General features: G+C 39.7%; 1 protein-coding gene across 1 annotated transcript in view; it reads left to right on the forward strand.

Annotated features, from left to right (window-relative positions):
* LOC108578732 overlaps positions 1 to 19,699 on the forward strand; it is a 124,569-nt gene that overhangs the window by 26,546 nt on the left and 78,324 nt on the right. Inside the window, exons 3-6 of the mRNA XM_017942109.1 lie at positions 2,719 to 2,762; positions 6,796 to 6,886; positions 16,376 to 16,384; positions 19,232 to 19,309. Of these exons, the coding sequence (XP_017797598.1) occupies positions 2,719 to 2,762; positions 6,796 to 6,886; positions 16,376 to 16,384; positions 19,232 to 19,309 (222 nt within the window). The remainder of the gene's footprint in view (positions 1 to 2,718; positions 2,763 to 6,795; positions 6,887 to 16,375; positions 16,385 to 19,231; positions 19,310 to 19,699) is intronic.

Genomic DNA, 19,699 nt, shown 5'->3' on the forward strand with positions numbered 1-19,699 from the left:
TTGTTTACATACCAGATAGTAGCTGGAAAGTTTGTTCATTGTGAGGCTGTGTTGGTAATGGAGAAGCAACAATTACCCTTGTTTCCCTCGAGGTTGAATGGATACACGCGTAGAAGTGTTTAAGACGTTCGTAGATATTATTTATGAAACATACTGTATTCGAGATATTTTAGAAAAATACACTACCTAATTTTTAACGATGATTACAATTCTTTATAGGGAAAATATGAATTTCATTATGATTAGAGTCGCCGTTAATTATCGTTCACATTGACTAAATAAGCGTCTCACTGAAACATAGTGGTTTTACGTATGTGACGTAATTTTCTCTTGCGAAAGTGTCACGTGATTTTCATTTTCCGACGGCCTACAACAATATCCAACTAACGCGCTTAAGATATCACTTTGAAGCTTCATTTTGAACGTCGCACGGTCAACTATGAAGGTAGAGAAACGTCAAATTTAGATGCTTCTCTGGTAACTTAGCTTCCAAAGAGTGTACATCGACGTTAAGAAAAAAAAGCACGATACTGATACTTTCAAGAAGCACGCATAATAAATCAACCCTATCACGTAAAACGCTATACACTCGATTCATTTCCATAAAAACGTTCCCATTCGAATTTCTTCCACGAGAAACTTCACTCCATATCTCCGAACCATTTTATAAAACGTATACCGCGAAAAAAGAAAAAAAGGAGAAAATCCTCTGAACGATCGAAAATTCGCTTCCTATTTTTGCTACGCGACTTTACAACCGCAAACGAAAATAAAAGAGAAAGAAAGAAGAAGAAGAAGAAAAGAATTCTCTATCTCTCTAGGATCCAACGAAAATTACACTCCGCTCGTACTATCGCGGAATTCTCATTAGGAGGAGATCCGCGATGAGACGCCCTCGAAGGCGCCCACTTCGTGGCTAAACGTGAACGAAAAATCGAAAGCAAACGCGCAAAAATGCGAGTAAAAACGAACGAAAGGGAAAATGTGAAAAAATAGAAAACGATGAAAAAAAAAAAAAGGGAAGAAGTCGATGCGAAGGTAATAATAAGAGAAAAAAAAAAATTGTCATGCTCCAGTGTTGTCTAAGTAAGCTTTTCGGGTGAAAAGAAACCCCCTTTTCCGCAAGACTGTGCACGCGAAACGAGTGAGAATTAGGGCAAGTAACGGGGATAGGTAAATAGCAGGGGTATGGCGTCGAACGACGATTAAAAAACAAGCGAAAGCAAGAGGAAAAAGAAACGAGAAGAATTGAGGGAAAAAGAAAGAGAGAGAAAAATAAGGGATGAAGAAGAAAATACCTGCGGCTCTAACTCTAAATATACTTATACTTGTTACGCTATCAATAAGTTTATATTGTATCTCTATCGTGACAGAATTTACGAAGTATTGTACGTGATATTATATTTATACGGGCTGTTACACACTGTCTCCAATCTTCCATTCCTCCGTGCGACACCGGGCGAACGAGACGGATAGGCAGATGAGGCGCAGGCGAGTGCAGATACGCGGTGAAAAGAGGAGGGGATGGGAGAACGAGAGAAAGAGGGCGGAAAGAAACAAAATTAACCGAAAAAAGCAAATTTCTCAGACTCAGATTAATCAAAGCTAAGACAAAATTACGAACAAAATTACAATCCTTGGAGATCCCGACAGGTGTAAAAAAAGATTGAATCCTTTTTATTCCAAAAATACGTTCCTACCAGTTTCGAATCTCGAGGGTGTTACAAGCTAGCCAGGGTTTAATAGATCGTCAGAACTCCTCCTCCGTTAACGTTCTTCCTTCTCGCGGAACATCGACGTCCTTCGAACCGCGATTCTCCCGAAACTTTTGATTAACGAGGTACACCGAGGAACCGTGTTCCATCGCGAAGCAGGAATTAACGGCGGAGAAAAAGGACGTGGATACTCCGCGGAGGGAGAACGAGAAAGGAGATTAAGCAGGAGAAGAGAGTCCTTTGCTTCATCCCCGAGTCCGTGGTTCACGCGACGGTCAGACGTCAGGATGGAAGAGTCGAGGTTGAGTTCGCGGAGAGACAAAAACCGGTCGGCGAACAATGACGGGAGAATGGAGGAAGGTGAGAGGTGAGAGAGGGTGGTGGTGGAAACGGCCACGGGGAAAGAAGGTTTTAATCTGAGTCAACAGCCGCAGAAGGGTGGTCGAGACGGGAAAAGCAGCAACAAAAAGGTAGCAAGCAGAGAAGAAGGTGGCTGAAAACAACGAGAATTTCTTCCCATTTTTCTAGAATCGTCTGTGAAAGTAAGGTGAGAAGCTGAGGTCTCTGGCTGCAAGCAAAAGCCAGCCCTCTTTCCTCTCGGCTCCCTGATCTACGCTCGATTCTCTGTTTCATCGGAGCTTTTCTTACATTTAAGTCGACGAAAAAAGAGACTGATTTGTGTACGGGGCAAAGCATTGTGCGTGTGTGGCCGTCGTGAACGAGCAGAAATAAATGCCCGGCATCTTGCGTGCTTCTGATAGGTAAAAGAATGTATCGATGGGACAATTGGAGGACGCGATTGATCTATCTTTTTGTTCCCCTTGTTTCTCCCGGGGTTCCTTTATTCCTCCCTCGTTCCCGATGGCCACGCGTTTCCAAAGACTGTGTACAATATTTTTTCGTACGCCTGCGCCGTCGTTCGTGCGAACGCGCGTTCTCCCCTTGGTTTTTTCGAACTGTTACTAGGCTTGTTTTTTAATAAACTTGTTTTTTTGTTTGTTAGAACGGCAGCGGACCTGGAGGCGAATCCGGCGGACGAGGCAACGGGTGAGTATCGCTTGAATAGTATCGATTGATCGAACCTTCATTTACGTCATCGTAATCGTCGGAGCTTTTTTCCCACTGAACCGTCGTCGGTGTTTTTCTCCTGCTTCACGTGACATTCTTTTTCAAGGTTCTCGATAGGTTAACTCGGTTGGAATTTCAATCGAAGGATTTACATGTTTCACGGTACGAGAGTTGAGAGAAATAACGCGTAAAATTACGAGGGAAATTGTTCAACGATATTCCAACGAGGCAAACGAAAACTTTTCGAACTGAAAATTAAACCATTTTAAAATTACATTTTTAACGTCCTATTCTGTCGCGAAAAAATGAAGGAAAAGGACACTTCAATTCGCCTGCACACGATAAAGAGAGGTGCAAATTTATTCGAACAATAATCTCATCGTGGAAAATCCTTCGATATTCTTTCTCGTCTGTCTTGGACCGAGCGGACGAGGCAGGGAATTTAATAAACGAAATTTGATTTCGCGAAACAATTCGCCGTCGGACGAACTCGTCGGGCCCGGCCTGGAGAAATGAAAACCTCCGCGAGCTTCGTTCCTTTTTTAAATCGTTTCGGGGAAAATTCGAACGTTGTGAAAAAATTTTAATCGTTAAGTTTCTGCTAAAATCACGAATGATCGGCCGTTAGCTGACAGAAGGGATTGGCCATGTGAATGACGGCTCTTTGCCTTTTTCCCTCTATACATGCACAGAAAACCAGCCGCTGTTCCGACTGTCTTTCCCGTCCCCGGTTCTCCATTTTACCCCTTTTTCGAAGTGAAAACTTCGACGATAAATCACGTTACTGCGGAAACTTCGATTCGCAAAAAATTGACACGCTTCTGAAATGTAAAATGTACGACGCGACGTCTCCGTTTTTGTTCGTTTAAAGTGTTGAAGGATTGTTAAAAATAACGATGACAGCGGTAAATTGTAGAAATTCGCGTGGCAACGTCTGTTGAATAATTTATGAGAATATCGCGGAGGTTAAAATATTTAAGTTACTTAACTCGCGTTTCAAATTTATCGATTTTAATTGACGTAAATTTTCAACATTTTACAGGGAAATGTGTTTCGTTGGAATTTTTACGAACAAACTGTACGTATTCGAGGTTGATTGAAAATTACAGGAGTTTCCGAGTGTAAAAAAGATTCCATCGGCTGTTCCTCAATTAAAGCCACGAAACGAATCGTAGGAGAGACGATCGTGTCTATACTAAGAACGGTATCTCGTTCTCTCCCCGATTTCGTAGCGAAAGCTCCCGAGTAGAGCTTTGATCTCGACAGCAATTGACATAAAAACCAAGATCTTCGACGAGTGACGGGACTCTTAAAGGGGGTCAACGTTAAAAGTGCCTCTTAATTGTTGCGAGTCTGATCCGACCTCCTCGCGCTTCCGGCGTAATCGATAATCTCGTCTGTTCAAACGATGTTCCCTTGGGTTCTTCCCTATAACCCGAGGAAAGAACCACGAAATTCGTTAAACCTCCACTTTTTTTCACTCCTCTAAAATTCCTCTCGTCCTATCTTGATATCAGCGGTAAGAAAAATTCCGAAGGTTTGGTAAAATAGACATTTTTCAGGTGACAAAAAGAATGGAAAGAAATCGTGTCGTTATTTTGTCAAAAAGATTCATCAGGTTGAAAGCAATTTCTATAATTCCCCTGTAGTAAAAATGGATCGCTTCTTTGTCGAACGTTTAGTCAATCGCGTTACGAGCTCGGGGAATTACTGATTAAACGTTAAAACTCGTACAATGGTGATCGACCCTCTGAGACCGTGCATGGGAAGCTTGTTTGCATGGATTTAGCGTAGATTGGATTTTATCTTTCCGGAATAACAGTTAACGAAAAGTACGAAACGAATTGAAAAGCTGGGATAATTTGTGCGAAATATTGATTTAGCGATATTTTCAACTACCCTCGCAAGTCAATATCTGTTAATCGCCGATTTTGATGAAATTTTTGTACGAGGTAGCTCTCGAAAAATTATTCGACACGTATTTTCTTTTATCCGCAATCGTTCACACTGAAGGGATGAAAGTTTAGCTTGAAGTTAGGGGTAGCAAACGTACTTAATCCAATATCTCGAAAACTATTAGAGATAAAGTGGAGGTGAAAATTAATTAAATTTGCATTTCTGAACGATGAATGTGACTGCGCAAACAAGGTTTGAAAAAAGTCCACTTGTTTGAATAATAATAATTACTAATTTAAATAATATAGTAAAAATGATAGCTTTTTTATTATTTTTTGTTGTAAAATATTTATCAGTTTTAGCCCTAATTTCGCGTAGATAATAAAATACGGATATACCAGAATTTTGGTTTGTTACAAAATGAAAGAAATAATTATTCTTGAAATTTACTCACAGTCAATCTCGTTTATGGAGCAACGATGAGTAACACGTGCTATTTGGAAAACAAACTCGACGAAAAGATTTTCCTATAAAAGAAATCACCGCTAATTGCTATTCGAGAGGCCATAATAGGGCATTTGCGTGTTGCTCGGTTGAAAAAAGTGAAAAAAAAGAAAAGAAAAGAAGTAGACGATAATGGAACGAATCATCTCGGAGTGATGGATTAGGTTGCACCATACTTAACGGAGCCATCTAACGTTAATTCGCGAACCGGGGCAATGTAATTAGGCATAAACTCCGCTTAGAATTGGGTCATCGTTTAAGTGATACGATAAATCTTAACTGCACCGTCCACAAAACACCAGTTTACGTGCTGTTTGTAATCTAACATCTTTTCCTACTTTTTATCACGATCATCTTTCGATCCTACTTTCGATTAATTCGTTTCTTCCGCTAATATCAAGCTTTTTCTTGAAAAAAAAAAAAAAAAAAAGAGAAAATATCCCTCGATACGGAATATTCGGTCAATTTCCGCGCCAAGCGAATTCGTTTGAAACTTCGGATAAAAGTGTTCCCTCCCCGAGATGATAATGAAAGAAGAGTATCGGATAAGTAGATGAGTTAAGGTTCCTTAAAACTTCTGATCGGCTAAGTAGCCCGACGAGATTTTCAAACGCGAACTTTCCAATTTAATCGGAAAGTTCGATTACTTTCAATCTAATATCGATTCAGGTACGGGCCTAACTCCCCGAAAGATTTATTACCAACAAATACTTCCCGACACGCGATCGAACAGCCCATAAATTCGACAGCGAACCGATTATTAGAGAGGTTCTAACGTTCTATCAGCTTGATTACAAGATTACTCGAGTTACGTAGCGGAAGATCCTCATCTAGCTCTTTGAATATTTAACATTTCACTGGTAAATTATTCCAAGAGTATATACATAGCACACTTTATCAGAGTTTCTACGCCGTTGTATGTTCGCGCTTTTATAGAATATCGATCGTTTTTAACAACTTGTTAGCACGTTTCATATAATAAATTTCATGAAAAACCGGTAACCGGATTCGTACAAAATTGAAGTTAAATATCACGGAAAAAATTGAGTTTGTGTATTTTTCGATGAAACCTGTTCGCGTTAAAAAATCAGAGAATCGGAAGAATTGTGTTAAAATTCTATTGGACCATCCTGTAATTTCCTGCCGAAAGTGAAAAATGTTTTAATCGAAGACATTTTATAGCGACAAAATAATAGCTCCACCAAAAGATTTCATAAAAATTAATTACATTTTTTCGTAAAATTGAAAAATTCTGTTTCAAATATCAATCTAAGTTCCGATATAAAAAACACGAACTTACAAAATGATCTAATTTGACAAAATTTCATTCGTTCGTTAACTTAAATTTGTTCGTATCTAATTTCGAATAAAATCAATTCCTTCGTATCTGATTTCCAATAAAATCAATTTGTAAGTAATTTCCAATGAAACCAATCAGCATCTAATTTCCCCGAAGAGGAAAAAAGTTCTCGTAAAAAGTGTCACAATAGTCGTGCAAAATTAACGTTCACTCGAACATTTCTTCGTCACCTATTGCCAAACAATCGCATCTATTGTCTATCAAAACGATCCTCCCGATCAAGCCTAACGTGTCCAATCAATTTTCTTTCAGGCATCCGGGAGACAATCCTTTCTACAGCAACATCGACAGCATGCCGGATATTCGACCGCGCCGAAAGTCGGTGCCATTGGTCTCCGAGCTGGTACGTAATCAATTGTCCATTAACCTGGCCAAACAACGACGCCCTCGCGTCCATGCATACATGGACATGTACACGTATATATATATACCGGACGCGGACACGTGGATACGACGCGTATTCACGTTGTCCAGGCCGTCCATATTCGTGAAAATGAACAATCGTGGGGCGACGGTGCCATTCTCCTGGCTCACCGTCGTCGTCGTCCTCTTCGATCATTGTCCTCGTCGACGTCGTCGTCCTCCTTGATCGTGGTCGTCGTCCGGAATTTTTTCTCATTTTTTTTAGACTAAATTGAACACTGTGTGTCGATTGTGTTCAATGTTAGGTGACAATTGAATTAAATGTTAGGTGGCAATGGAATTGGTCTAGAAAATATTGTGGTCACATTTATTTATGTTAGATTTTATTTTTTGGGAAATTAAAGAAATAATTCAATTTGTAAATTATTGTGGTCACATTTGTTCATGCAAGATTTGATTTTCTGCGAAATTAAAGAAATAGGTTAATTTTGAAAGTATTGTGGTCACATTTGTTCATCTACGACTTTATTTTTTGCAAAATAAAAGAAATAATTTAACTAAAAATCGTTAGTTTAAAGGGTTAAATCTGACTTCGTTGTTTCTATAAAGCATTTACAATTTATACTACTAAAAATGTTTCCATATTGGTGGATGCAAATTTCAGATAAGTTTCTTAAAATCACAAGTAATTGTCATATTTTTTTCACGCTTTCATGAATGACCAAAATATTCATATTTTTCTTCTTTAAAACATACATAATAAAAAAGCAGACCAATTTAAATTAATTCGATAAATTTCAACCTTGTGGAATTTTTTTTTCTAATTTTCAAAAAGTCACTTTACTCAGAGCTCTTGGTGAAATTTCAAGGCTTAAAGCCAGTTCGTATCGATCGAAGAGCATTACGTGTCGAGGAAATAATTTCGCAGATCGCCGCTCGCGATACTCGCAGATAACATTTTACGAGAAAGTTTGCGGTTAAGGGGTTCACATCGGCCGATTACTCGCTGCGGTTGGTCTAAACGAGCCTTCGGAACTGTTTCAAGTCGCGGCTCGAGCATGCACCTGTTGTTCGATTTTTCACATTGTTTTCAGACCTGGCGAGGGAAGTTCGCGCTGCAAATTCTCTGCTAATGCAACGGAGAAATTCGCTTAAAACCTTGACTGCCTCGATTCGACAACGTTAGAACCCCGGAAATAAAGTTTTCCCGCTAACCACTCGCTCTTTATCCTTTTATCGCGAACTTTCGAAAAAATAAAGTCAGATTCTGTGCACCACATTAAGTGCTTCATTCTCTCGCTCTCTCTATTTTTATTTCGTTAATTCTATAAATTTGGCTCGACAATATTTCCTAAATTACATAAATAAACCTAGAAGGAATTTTTTTTAATACTGTTAGGTTTCTCTATCAAAAAAACAATTTATGTGACAACGTAGACTGAATTACAAGTATAACAGATTACTTGTTTCATTGGTGAACAATAAAATCGACGACCACGATCAACGCCGACCAAAAAAAAAGCTTCTTGTGATCAATGCTTCTCGATTATCCTGTCAAAGTGTGCTACTTCCCTCTGACTCCTTAAAAATGTGCAATTCTCTCTCTGTCACCTCTGCGATAGAACCGAAAAAGGGGGAAACTCGCGTTATGCAAATGTTTTCCTTTCAACTTGGACCTTGTCGCCTAAAGTGATCTCTGTCTCCTCGCGACTTTTCCCCATCGATGAATCCTGTTGCACTTTCCACGTCGAAAACGTCACTTCCCTCTCGACTTCTTTCTCTTCCCGCAACACGGCGACGACGTCGAACACGTGAGGCTGTTCTGTCGCGAGATCGATATCTGTTTTGCCGTTCGTGTCGCCTTCGAGAGAGATTTTTCCTTTCTTAACGCGATACCGTCGCGGAAAAATGTGTCGCGACTTCGTACCAAGTGGACGAACCTGTAAACGTTGTAAAAGTTCTGAATTTCTCTCTCTCTCTCTCGAGGCCGGCTCGATTATCAAACGGCCTTCCTCGTCGTGCAACCTGATTGCGTGTACTGCGTTTCGGTGTTGCGTCGTTTTTCGGTAACCCAAGATTCTTCCAGAGGGGCGTTACAGACGATTTCGCGATAAATCGCTCGCGAAAAGCTGAAGGGAGAGTCGCGATTAGACTTAGAACGAACTTTTCAAGACTCGTGTTACGATCGTTCAGAGTTTATATCTCGTTTTTACCATGTAAATTTGGGTAAGTTTGAATAGTTGGGATAAGGAAGATTTATCGAAATCGTCTGTCGACTGCCTGCTGTTTGTATACTCCGTTACTAGTGCTTTGCAGAGTATGCTCGTTCGACGTTATCAAATTTTCTACCGATGACCCGGCCGTCGAATGTTGTTTCCGTCCGGTCGACCGGAAGTTCGTATGTCGCGCGATTCACCGTGAAGTGGCGACACGGAGTTACCTGCTGGAATTACGTTCCTTTAACCTGTTGCTTGCGGGTGTCGAGACAATTACCTGGTTACAATATTTTTAGAGAATCTGATTAAAATCGTTCGAGACATTTTAAGGGTATTTGGAAATATTAGAGTAAATATATTGCATTTTTCAAAATTTTATAGTCACTTCAGAATCATTTGGAAATATTAGAAAAAATATATTCAATATTCGCTATGCAAATTTAATAAGAAAAATTGCGGAATTCTTGTCACGACCAGAATATCTTTTCTAAGTTAGGCAAGTATATTTGATATTCTCTCCCCAAATGTAACTAAACAATCGCGAAATTTTCAGAACGATCAGAATATTTTTTTAAAATTACACGCAAGTAGATGCAATGCAAAAATTTTCAACTCAAATTCAATAAAAAAAATTGCGAAAACTAAAATATCGTTTCCAAGTTAGGCAAGCGCAGCGCAACAGTTCCCAAAAAGCACGGAACAAAGAATCACCGTTTAAAGGACCGAAAGAACTTATTCCGCGAGCGTCTTTATCTCTTCATTCCATCGATATTTTCCCAAACGTGCTCGTTACTCGAAGCAACCACGTTGGCGCAACGGCCGATAAATCCGTACGGACCCGGTGCTTTTACAGCGCGATAAATCCACCGAGCAAGGAAACATCTCCCAGATTACCATCGGCATTGTGATTCGAACTACTTCTACTGCAGACCGAGGGGGCCGTTAAAACGGGAGAACACCGTTCGTAAAGCGCGCGTTTGATACGGAGTCACGAGTAAGCGTTTCTCGCTTTCGTTTTCATCGTCGTCCAACCGTCACTCCCTTCGTTTTAACGGTCCTGCATTCGCCATTTCACGGTCGAATCGCGTAGCGCTACTCGCGACAATATGGCGTCCGCGTAAAACGGGGGAAAAGAAAAACGCGACTGCAAAGACTCGCGTGGCCGCGAGAAACGAAGTTTGTTTAACGAACACCGCCCTTCCTTTTTGCCTTACCTGACTTTTTCGACGGGTCGAGCGAAAATTTGGAAGAGAATTCGAATGGTCACTGTGGATCCTCTGAACGCAGGATGTTCCACGTGAAAACGATCATTTCAACGAAATTGACTTTTTACGTTACCTGTGTTACCTGCGAAGATAAATAGGAAGAGAAATATTGAACTTGTTCGAGTAGCTTTGCAAGACAATTTTATCAGAATTTCTATGTTGCACTTTACGATTAATTAACAGGGTGTCTCACCTGTAACGAACACCTGAATTATTTCTACTGCCATTGGAAGTGAGAAAAAATGACTGAAAGAAGTTTACATGATTCGAAGAGGAATTCTAAGATCATCAATTTTTTGCATAGTAACATCTGTTCCTTATAATACTAAATTATAGCCAATATCTACTCTTCGTTCAAAATAAGAATAACCTCGTTTCGCGCATGGTCTCGCCCTCTGCTACGCTCTCTGTCTGCGCAGAACGGGCGAAAATCGGTCCGAGAGCGAGATTATTCTTATTTTGAACGAACAGTAGATCAGTTCAACGACCTATGCACCATAACTTTGAAATAACTCTGAACAATGTACAGTTTAAAATAACTCTGAACAAAAATACTGAAAAAAAGGGAGAAATAAGGATGTTAATACCTTCAAGATGACCATAAAGGAACAATTTTTTTATCATAAACTCTTTTACTCGTGCTTGTCTACTTTCCACAGTATCGCGAATAATTTCGACGTTGATTACAAACGAGACAATCTGCCTTCTGACTGCAGAACAAATTGCGTTCCGCATTATGTGCGATCTGGCTCGGCTCGATCCGCATTGCAGGAACACAGGTAACAAATGCAGCGGAAGTTCAAGTGACCGAGCCAATTCGGAGGCACGCAATTTAGATGTCTTTTTCTAATGAAAGGCACCGCTGTCGGCGGTAAATACTTTCGTGGGTCAAGCTTGCTTCGTATTTCACCGACAAAAGAATTCCACGGGGGAAAAAAGCAGCCCCTTTACATACGCGTACACACATGTGAGAGGCAATCTGCCTTCTGACTGCAGAACAAATTGCGTTCCGCATTATGTGCGATCTGGCTCGGCTCGATCCGCATTGCAGGAACACAGGTAACAAATGCAGCGGAAGTTCAAGTGACCGAGCCAATTCGGAGGCACGCAATTTAGATGTCTTTTTCTAATGAAAGGCACCGCTGTCGGCGGTAAATACTTTCGTGGGTCAAGCTTGCTTCGTATTTCACCGACAAAAGAATTCCACGGGGGAAAAAAGCAGCGCAGGTTGGGGAGAGGGATTTTACTTTGTTCATCGACAATGGAATTGCATTTTTCGATTGAAACCCTCGTTTCAACTAACCTATTAAGGAAACACTGTTTAACTCGCCTCCTTTTTTTTTTTGCTTTCTTTCACTTGAAACGTACCGCGTAAGAGTGTATACACGAATTGCCAATGGAGACAAAGGCCACGTACGATTTCGGTAGATGTGAAACATTTCACGAACGTCGAGAACAAAAACCGTGTATACTCTGTTCAAAATAAGAATAACCTCGGTTCGCGCACGGGGCGTGCCTAAGGCAGGGCTAGAACCACTAGAACGTCCAAACCCCCACTTAACCACCTACCTTTTTCTCCGTCTTACCCTCTGCTACGCTCTCCGTCTATGCGCAGAACGGACGAGAATCGGTCCGAGAGCGAGGTTACTCTCATTTTGAACGACGTATAGAATCGATGCTCGCAGAATTCGAACAATTTTTCCTAACGATTCCGCCGCACGTATTGTTCCCGGTGAAATGAATAAAAGCATCTGTATTAATCTAACGTAGAGCTGTGCGTTATCCAATCAATCGAAAACACATGAACACGGAAAAATTGAATCGAACCGAGCACAGTGTGGTTTCGTTCGCCCTATGTAAAATGATTTCTTACAATTTCTTTTCATTTATTTCCTTCGAAACGGAAAGTTTGAAATTTTCGTTGGTTCCATTGGAGGAAATTTCGAGGAAACAGGTCAAACAACTCGTTGAAGAATTACCAAAACGTAAATATCGCTCCCGTTTCAATTGTAACTTTTCGCGCGCGCGCGCGCGAAATACAAAAGGAAATTTCGTCGGCGGTAAGATTTCGACGCAGTGGCCTAAAAATCGTGTTAATTGCGCGGAGAAACTGTGAAGGAAATTTCTGTATCTGACACGCGGCCTGGCATGTAACAGCAATTACCTGCGTGCTCGAGAGGTCGTCGCGTTTAAAAAAAAAAAAACGAGCGGCCTGTTTGCGTCACGCGCGCCCTTGCGAGCGTCGAAACGTCGCGTGCTCACGTGACGGGTTTAAACGGAACCCTTAAGCGCGGCCCGATCGTGTCGCGGGATTTAAAAGCGAAATGGAAGGAAAAAGCACTCGTTACAACGTTATTTACGTTTCTCGTACGTGGCTTTTGAAACGTGACGGGGAAATGGCGCGTTTAACTCGGTCACAATTAACCTTACGCTTCGCGGAACATTTCGTTGCAACAGCCTTGAAGTGCTTTCTTTATCAACATACTTTTTGCGGGATTACGGAAAATGTGACTTTTCTCTGTTTCTTTCATTGTTTAATGTGAAATCTCCACTTGAGTGTTTGGAGTGAAGAATATTTCAGTTTTTCAATTTTTAATATTATTATAATACAGCATTGATATTATGCAAGGAAATAGTAAATTAATTGAAGAATTTTTCTAACGTTTGCAACGAATTCTTCACTTGAGTGTTTTAAGTGAAGAATCTTCCAGCGTTGATATTTTTAATACTATGTTGCTTTTTTAATATTTTTATAATACAGTATTGTTATTAAGAAAGAAAATAGTAAATTAATTGGAGAAGCTTATGTCGCGACTCTTTCCATTTTTTCTAACCTTTGCAAAAAATTCTTCACTTGTGCGTTTTAAGTGAAAAACTTTCCAGCGTTGATAGTATTTTTAGTATTATATTACATTTTAATGTTATTCAAGAAAATGGTAAATTAATTGAAGAATCTTATGTCGCGACTTTTCCCGATTTTTTCCATTGTTTAAAATGAAATCTTCACTTGAGTGTTTAGAGTGAAGAATCTTTCAGCGTTGATAATATTTTTGGTATTATTTTTTATTTTTAATTATTTACGATTGCAATGGAAATACATCAACGTTTTAGAAAAATGGATATTTCAAGTTTCAAGGGGTTGAGGTTAGAGTTGATGGAAGAAATGTCGGAGTTCCATATCTAAAAGGGGAAAAATGTGGAACGCAAATGGTTACTGCATTGTGCGACTACTTTGTGCAAGGAAGATACTCAAAAGAGAACGCTTAAATGCCTCTGTTGTTCGTAATGGCTAAAGGATCTCTTGATGAGGGTTAATTGCATGGTTCGAGGGTGTAAATATTCGTCGAGATCGTAGAAGCATTTCTTTACGTTATCTCGAGTCGAGTAGAATCTTTAAAGGCGTTCAAAGTGCCCGCCCTTCGAATTAATAAGCTATCGAAGTACCGAAATTAGATCATCTTGCAAATTTTAGCACACGATCCAATCAGAATTGACCGAAACTAAATATTTCAAAAAATCGTGCACTCTTCAACTCCAAATAACTCTTCTCGTTTTAACTAGATTTATGAAATTGATAAAAATAACGAAGGATTAAAATTTATCTAGAAAAAAGTCACCTTAAGAAAGGTTATCTCTGCAACATTCGTATTTGACGTAACGAACCATGCAACTTCGTGCTTCAGGTTCTTATGCTTCAAGGACAGCATTAACATTTGCTTGTGTTCTCTGTGCGTAGAAAAAGCAGAAGTAAATTTTGAATTCGCGAATGATAAAGTGTTTCGCAGTTTGCGAAATTTTACGCGATACCGACATGGTACACGTGAATATACGATACAACACGAAACAATTCTTAAAACATAAGGAAAAATCAACAAGAAGGAACAACGACAATGTAAACGTAAATATTTAGCATTACTTAAACGTTCTTTTGTATTTGTTACACTATCGTACCCTGGAACTGAGTTTACTTTAGCCACCCTTTATCACACCCTCGCTCACTTCAGATAAGTATACAAACAGAAACACCCCTTAGCGATATGTAAAATCAGCTGAAATCTCGAAACAGTGCTGTCCAAGCTGAAACTTCGGAAATTTAAATACTTTCTTCGACTTATTTTCGACAAAATATTGACTGTTACAGATAAAAATTTATTTCATTTTTTACCCTTTGGCTGTTCGCTGAAATAAGGAAATACGAAAATATTCCATTTTTCATGACTCAATTTAGTCACAAAAATATATTTTACACATATTTCTATATTATCTGTCGAAATATTTTAATAGTTACCTACTCCTTGCACTACAGCGAATCTCAGCATTGAACGAAAATAAGAGCGGTGAGGCCAAATTTTGAAGAAAAAAAAATGTTTATGAATTTGTCCAATCTAACGAATTTCACTTTTTTCCATATCTTGCACAATTTTGTAAATATTCACGATAATATGAAATTGGACAATTTCTTTGAGAGAGTATTTTCACCTCTAAGACAATTTCATTGTCGAAACAAAAAATGGTTTCGTTATTACATTGAATTACATTTCCATCAAGTTTCAAATTTTTTCAAATTTTCGAGTTGCAAAACTTCCCTTGTAAATCACGCTCAACCCTACACCTTCATTCAGCGAAAGGTTAAAGGTGTCAATCAAACAGCGAAAGGGTTAAGACAAAGTAACATTAGCGTGACAACTACATTTGTGCAAAGCTTCAAATTGTTTTGCATTTTCGAGTTGCCAAATTTCTCTTGCAAATCACGCTCGATCCTAAACCTTAAGTCAAAAGGTTAAAGTTCTCAAATCAAACAGCGAAAGGGTTAAGAAAAAGAAAAACACAAAGGGACAGCACCGTTTAAAATCATCACATACGGACAGTATCAACCTCCAGACAGTTTAAGAATCCACAGCTCGTGACTCCCCCGACATTCAATTTTCTCGCGGCGTCAAGCAAAGTTCCCCGCTAATGAAGAGCATCGATTTTCGCTCGACCCGTCGCTCGTATGTGTTCTGTGTGAAGTCTAGTGCAATCGATACGAACGGACTTCCCTGAAATTACGTACATACGTATATCCCACGACGTCGAGCGATTCGAGGAGAGAATGGGAATAAACTTGCAACGCAGGAAGTCCCGTTGCATCCACTTGTCACGCGACTCCTCGAATCGCTGCGACATATTCATTCCCCTTTTAGAAATCTCGACCCGTCTGTCTGTGACCCTGTATGTTCGATGTCGACAATTTTTTTCTTGGTTGTTGTTGTACCGTGACCTTGGTCCTTGGAACCCCGCGTCCAAGAAGTGCATTGTCCCGCCGAGTCGAACCGGAAACGAGAGTCCAGGCGGATCGATAAGAGAACCGCGAAGAAACTGCTGGATCCTAGGAGCGAGCTATACAGAGCTGCTTCTTTTCGCTATAGTTCAACGTCGTTTCTCCTGACACGACTTCTCAGATATTTCGAGAAAACTTATAAGATCGTCGATGCGGAAGATGCAAACATGCATCGCGAAGTTCCAGCAATTTCAGGTTTTCGTGTTCAACGAAGGGGAATAATGTCGGAGATGAACGCGAGGAAGGTTGAAATTTTCCAACGATAGTATGTATATTCGCGTTAAAGTTCGCCGGAGAAAAATAGTTGTTTCATAAAAATGGAGATAAACAATTCTAATTGTCCTTTCGATGTAATTTCAGAAGATTATTCCCTGTGTCGCTGAAAGATCGATGCGCCGATTTACGTTCCGTGCCTCTCGTGTCTCTAATCTCTAAATGTATCTGTTTATCCGTGATCGTACGAAGCATTAGCAAAGAAAAAAAACCAAAACAAAAAAAAAAAAGAAAAAGAAAGATGCAACTGATACACGTACTAACCGGCATATAATGCCATTTTTCTTTGTTTGTTCTCTGTGGCGCCCGTTGTTGTATCCACCTGAACACCTGAAAAAAACAAAACCACTCACTGAAAAAAACCTCTCAAAAAATCTCAAAAACTCTACCTCCAGGTCTTGAAGGTACTAATTAAATGCCTCCTTAACGAAGTTTAAATAAAAAGGCTTGTTTTTTATGCCGTACGTAGCGCATGCTTCAGCTTGTATGCGTAAAACTACACGTTGCGATCATTTCTCTCTCTCTCTCTCTCTATCACTGTTTCTTTTAATAATTCTATTCGCACAATTTGCAGCTGTTTTCGCTTGACTTTTCTTTCCGTTCTGCACCAACCTAATATCACGTTTCTCTATTTTACCCTTTTGTTTCTTGCTCGCGTTTTTCCCGGATCAACTCGTTTTTCCGCGTTTACGCCGCGGCGATCTAGCGAGCAACGCGATCTCCGCCCCCTTCCTACCTCCTCACCGACGTGATAATCGGCTTAATTACGCGCGGCGAGCCGCGAACGTGCAAATGGGGGGATTTTCTAATTGAAGGATTAAAGTAACGTTACGCGCCGGTGGGCTGGTTTCGCGTGTCGCGACATAATTATCAGGGAACCAGCCATCTCGTCGCTCCGATGGAGAACGAGATATCGCGGTAATTAGCGGAGGGGACAGCCACGCTTCCGGTTGCGTTGCTCGCCGCCATTTTTAATCGTCCACCGCCGCCACTTTTTGCCTGTTGTCGCCTATGCATCTGAATCTGTTTCTGCTATTAGATCGATCTCTTTACCTATGACATCTCTCGAACGACTAAATTACTCTTTCTTCCTTTTTTTTTTTTTTGTAACTCTTCGAGAAAACGAAATACATGTATGTAAGATCGATTGATTTTCAAAGGAGGAATCTAGTCGTTCGAGATTGCATCTGGCCGTGGTTTTCTTTGGTATTTCTCAAACTTCTCGGTGTACCCGCACGCATAAGAATGTTCGTCACAATGAACGCATAGCGCATGAACGAGTAGACCAGAGAGTACCGTAGTTAGTAGGTTACAAATAACGACACGTTTATATCTATATATCGTATAGTTAGAACGAGTGCAATTGTAGAGACTCGACGAACCAAATACCGCGTCGATACGTTCATTTGAATATCTAACCTATAATCTATCTTCCTACCGGTGCTCTTCCTTTCTCTCTGATTCTATCTCCTCTTCTTTTCTTTTTTCTTTATTTTCTCGTCGAACGGTGTATTTTGCTTAACAAAAAAACAGAAGTGAGAAAGGGACAGCGAAGGTATATACATATATCTTACTCGACATCCTTGACCAAAAATGGTGAAAGAAAAATCAATCATGGATGTTACATATATATATATATACACATATATTGTATATTTTAAGTTAACAAAGTAGTGAATATTCTATATAGTTACTTAGACAAATATATATACATATATTAGACAAACGAAGAGATGACAGGATTGTGGCGTGACCTGTGGAAAAAAAAAAGTTAAAAAAATGAAATATTAGCGAAAGGAGAGATGCTGCGTATATATTATGCGAAATGGAAAGGGTGAAAAGATAGAGGAGGGTACGGTGCCCCGTGCGTTGAAACGCTTGTGTACTCTTTTTTACACACCACGATACACGCTTTGCGAGAGAGTAGAAAACGCTGGATAGAGATTTGCGGCGCGTTCACAGCGAGAGATCGTAGGTGACGCGCGAAATTAGTTGCTCGGAATTAGCGTCTGTCCACGGAGACAAGACAGTAGCGCATGCATCGAGCACGGGGCCCCGTGCGTAATATCTTAATTGAAATCTAGCCAACCGCAAATCCTACCGCGCGCCGCACCAACCAGGCGCCATAAGCTAATTGGATTAGATTCTCTCCGTAGAGATTCACCACCTCTATCTCGCTCTGCCTTTCACTGTCATTCCACCATTTCATCTCTCTCTTTCCATTGCTCTCTTTTTCAGTTTCTTCTTCTGTCTTCTCTCATCCTTCGGCATATTTTTATTTTTCATTTTCTTCTTCTTTTCTTTCTCTTTCATCTGTCTTGAATTATCTACAATATCGTTCTCATTTTTATGTATTCCATCTTTGATTCTTTTGTTTTCAGTCAATTTTGGACATCTCTTTCGATTTCAACGAAGGTTCATTACTCAACTCGTCTTTGAGCACTTTTTTCTGTGTGTCTTTTATGAATAATGATACGTGTTTCGTTTTTAAATAACGACACCATAGTTTCATTTCGGAAAAGAGAGTTTCTCGATCTCGACGATGAAACTTTTCATTTTCTTCTCGTTATATTTGATACACTTCTTATCGTGATCTATGGATCATTGCGACAAAGTCTCAACTCCTCGGAGATCGAGAAGCTTGCTCTCTGTGATTACGATAAAATGCTCAAAGCACGGCTTTGGAACAGGCCAATGTAAATAATACACATCTTATCGTGACTGTAAATAACATTTGTAAATAACAGCGCAAATATCTCAAATACATTTGGCATGGCACAATCCTCGATAAATCATTCCAGTTCATTTTCAATTTATCTCATGGAAAAAGTGTCGAATATCGACAGAACGAAAGATCTATGCCAAATGTAATTGTCGATGTCACGTTTTTACAATTTATTTCGTCGATATGTCACTTTTTTCCGATAATTTTGTCAAATAGAAAAGCAAACGAATCTTTCTTACAGTTCTATTGTTGTACAACTTGTTGTGTCGTTCTCGAAGATTTACACATCTTGTAAATTAGCATCGAAACTCAGCTTCATCTTATTTTTTACTTTATTTCTTCAATTCCTCATCGTTCTCTTCATCGTCGTCATCATCATCGTCTTCTCGCCACTTCTTCATCCATCCACCACCCCCACCCCCTTTCAGTTTCTCTCTTCCTGCTCTTTATCTCTGTCTACACAATAGAGAGACTGGAAGGCATTGTTTCTGAATCAGATGAGCATTAACTTTCTATCTTTTCTCAGACAATGGCGGCGACCAAGAGGAACGCGGCTGGTCTAACGTCAGCGGTGCCCAGAGCAACATTGAACGACGAGGAGCTGGTAAGAATTCGTCCTTTAAACATCACCATTTCAGGCATCATCGTCATCCTCGATTCGATATCTGTAATCTGAGAATTTTATCCATCTGTCTGATAATTGTTCTCTAATCGCTGTTCAACTACAAGCTAGACATCAAACGTATCATTCTTTGCGTGAAAAACGATCACGTCGGATAAGTAAATCGTGAATTAATTCAATTGAAAGTGAGCAAAAATTTTTGTCTCGATTTTCATTGGGAATGAAGAAATTTCTAGGAGATTCTAATTTTAAATTTTTCTAAATATTTTGCCTTACTTTGTTCCACCAAGTTCCAGATTGAAATTTTCCGCAAAAATTTTGCCGTGATTTATATTCGGAGTGAAGAAATTTCTACCAAATTCCAATTTAAAT

The sequence above is a fragment of the Habropoda laboriosa genome, unplaced genomic scaffold, assembly GCF_001263275.1.
Source record: "Habropoda laboriosa isolate 0110345459 unplaced genomic scaffold, ASM126327v1 scaffold28, whole genome shotgun sequence".
In the NCBI taxonomy this organism is placed as follows: Eukaryota; Metazoa; Arthropoda; class Insecta; order Hymenoptera; family Apidae; genus Habropoda; species Habropoda laboriosa.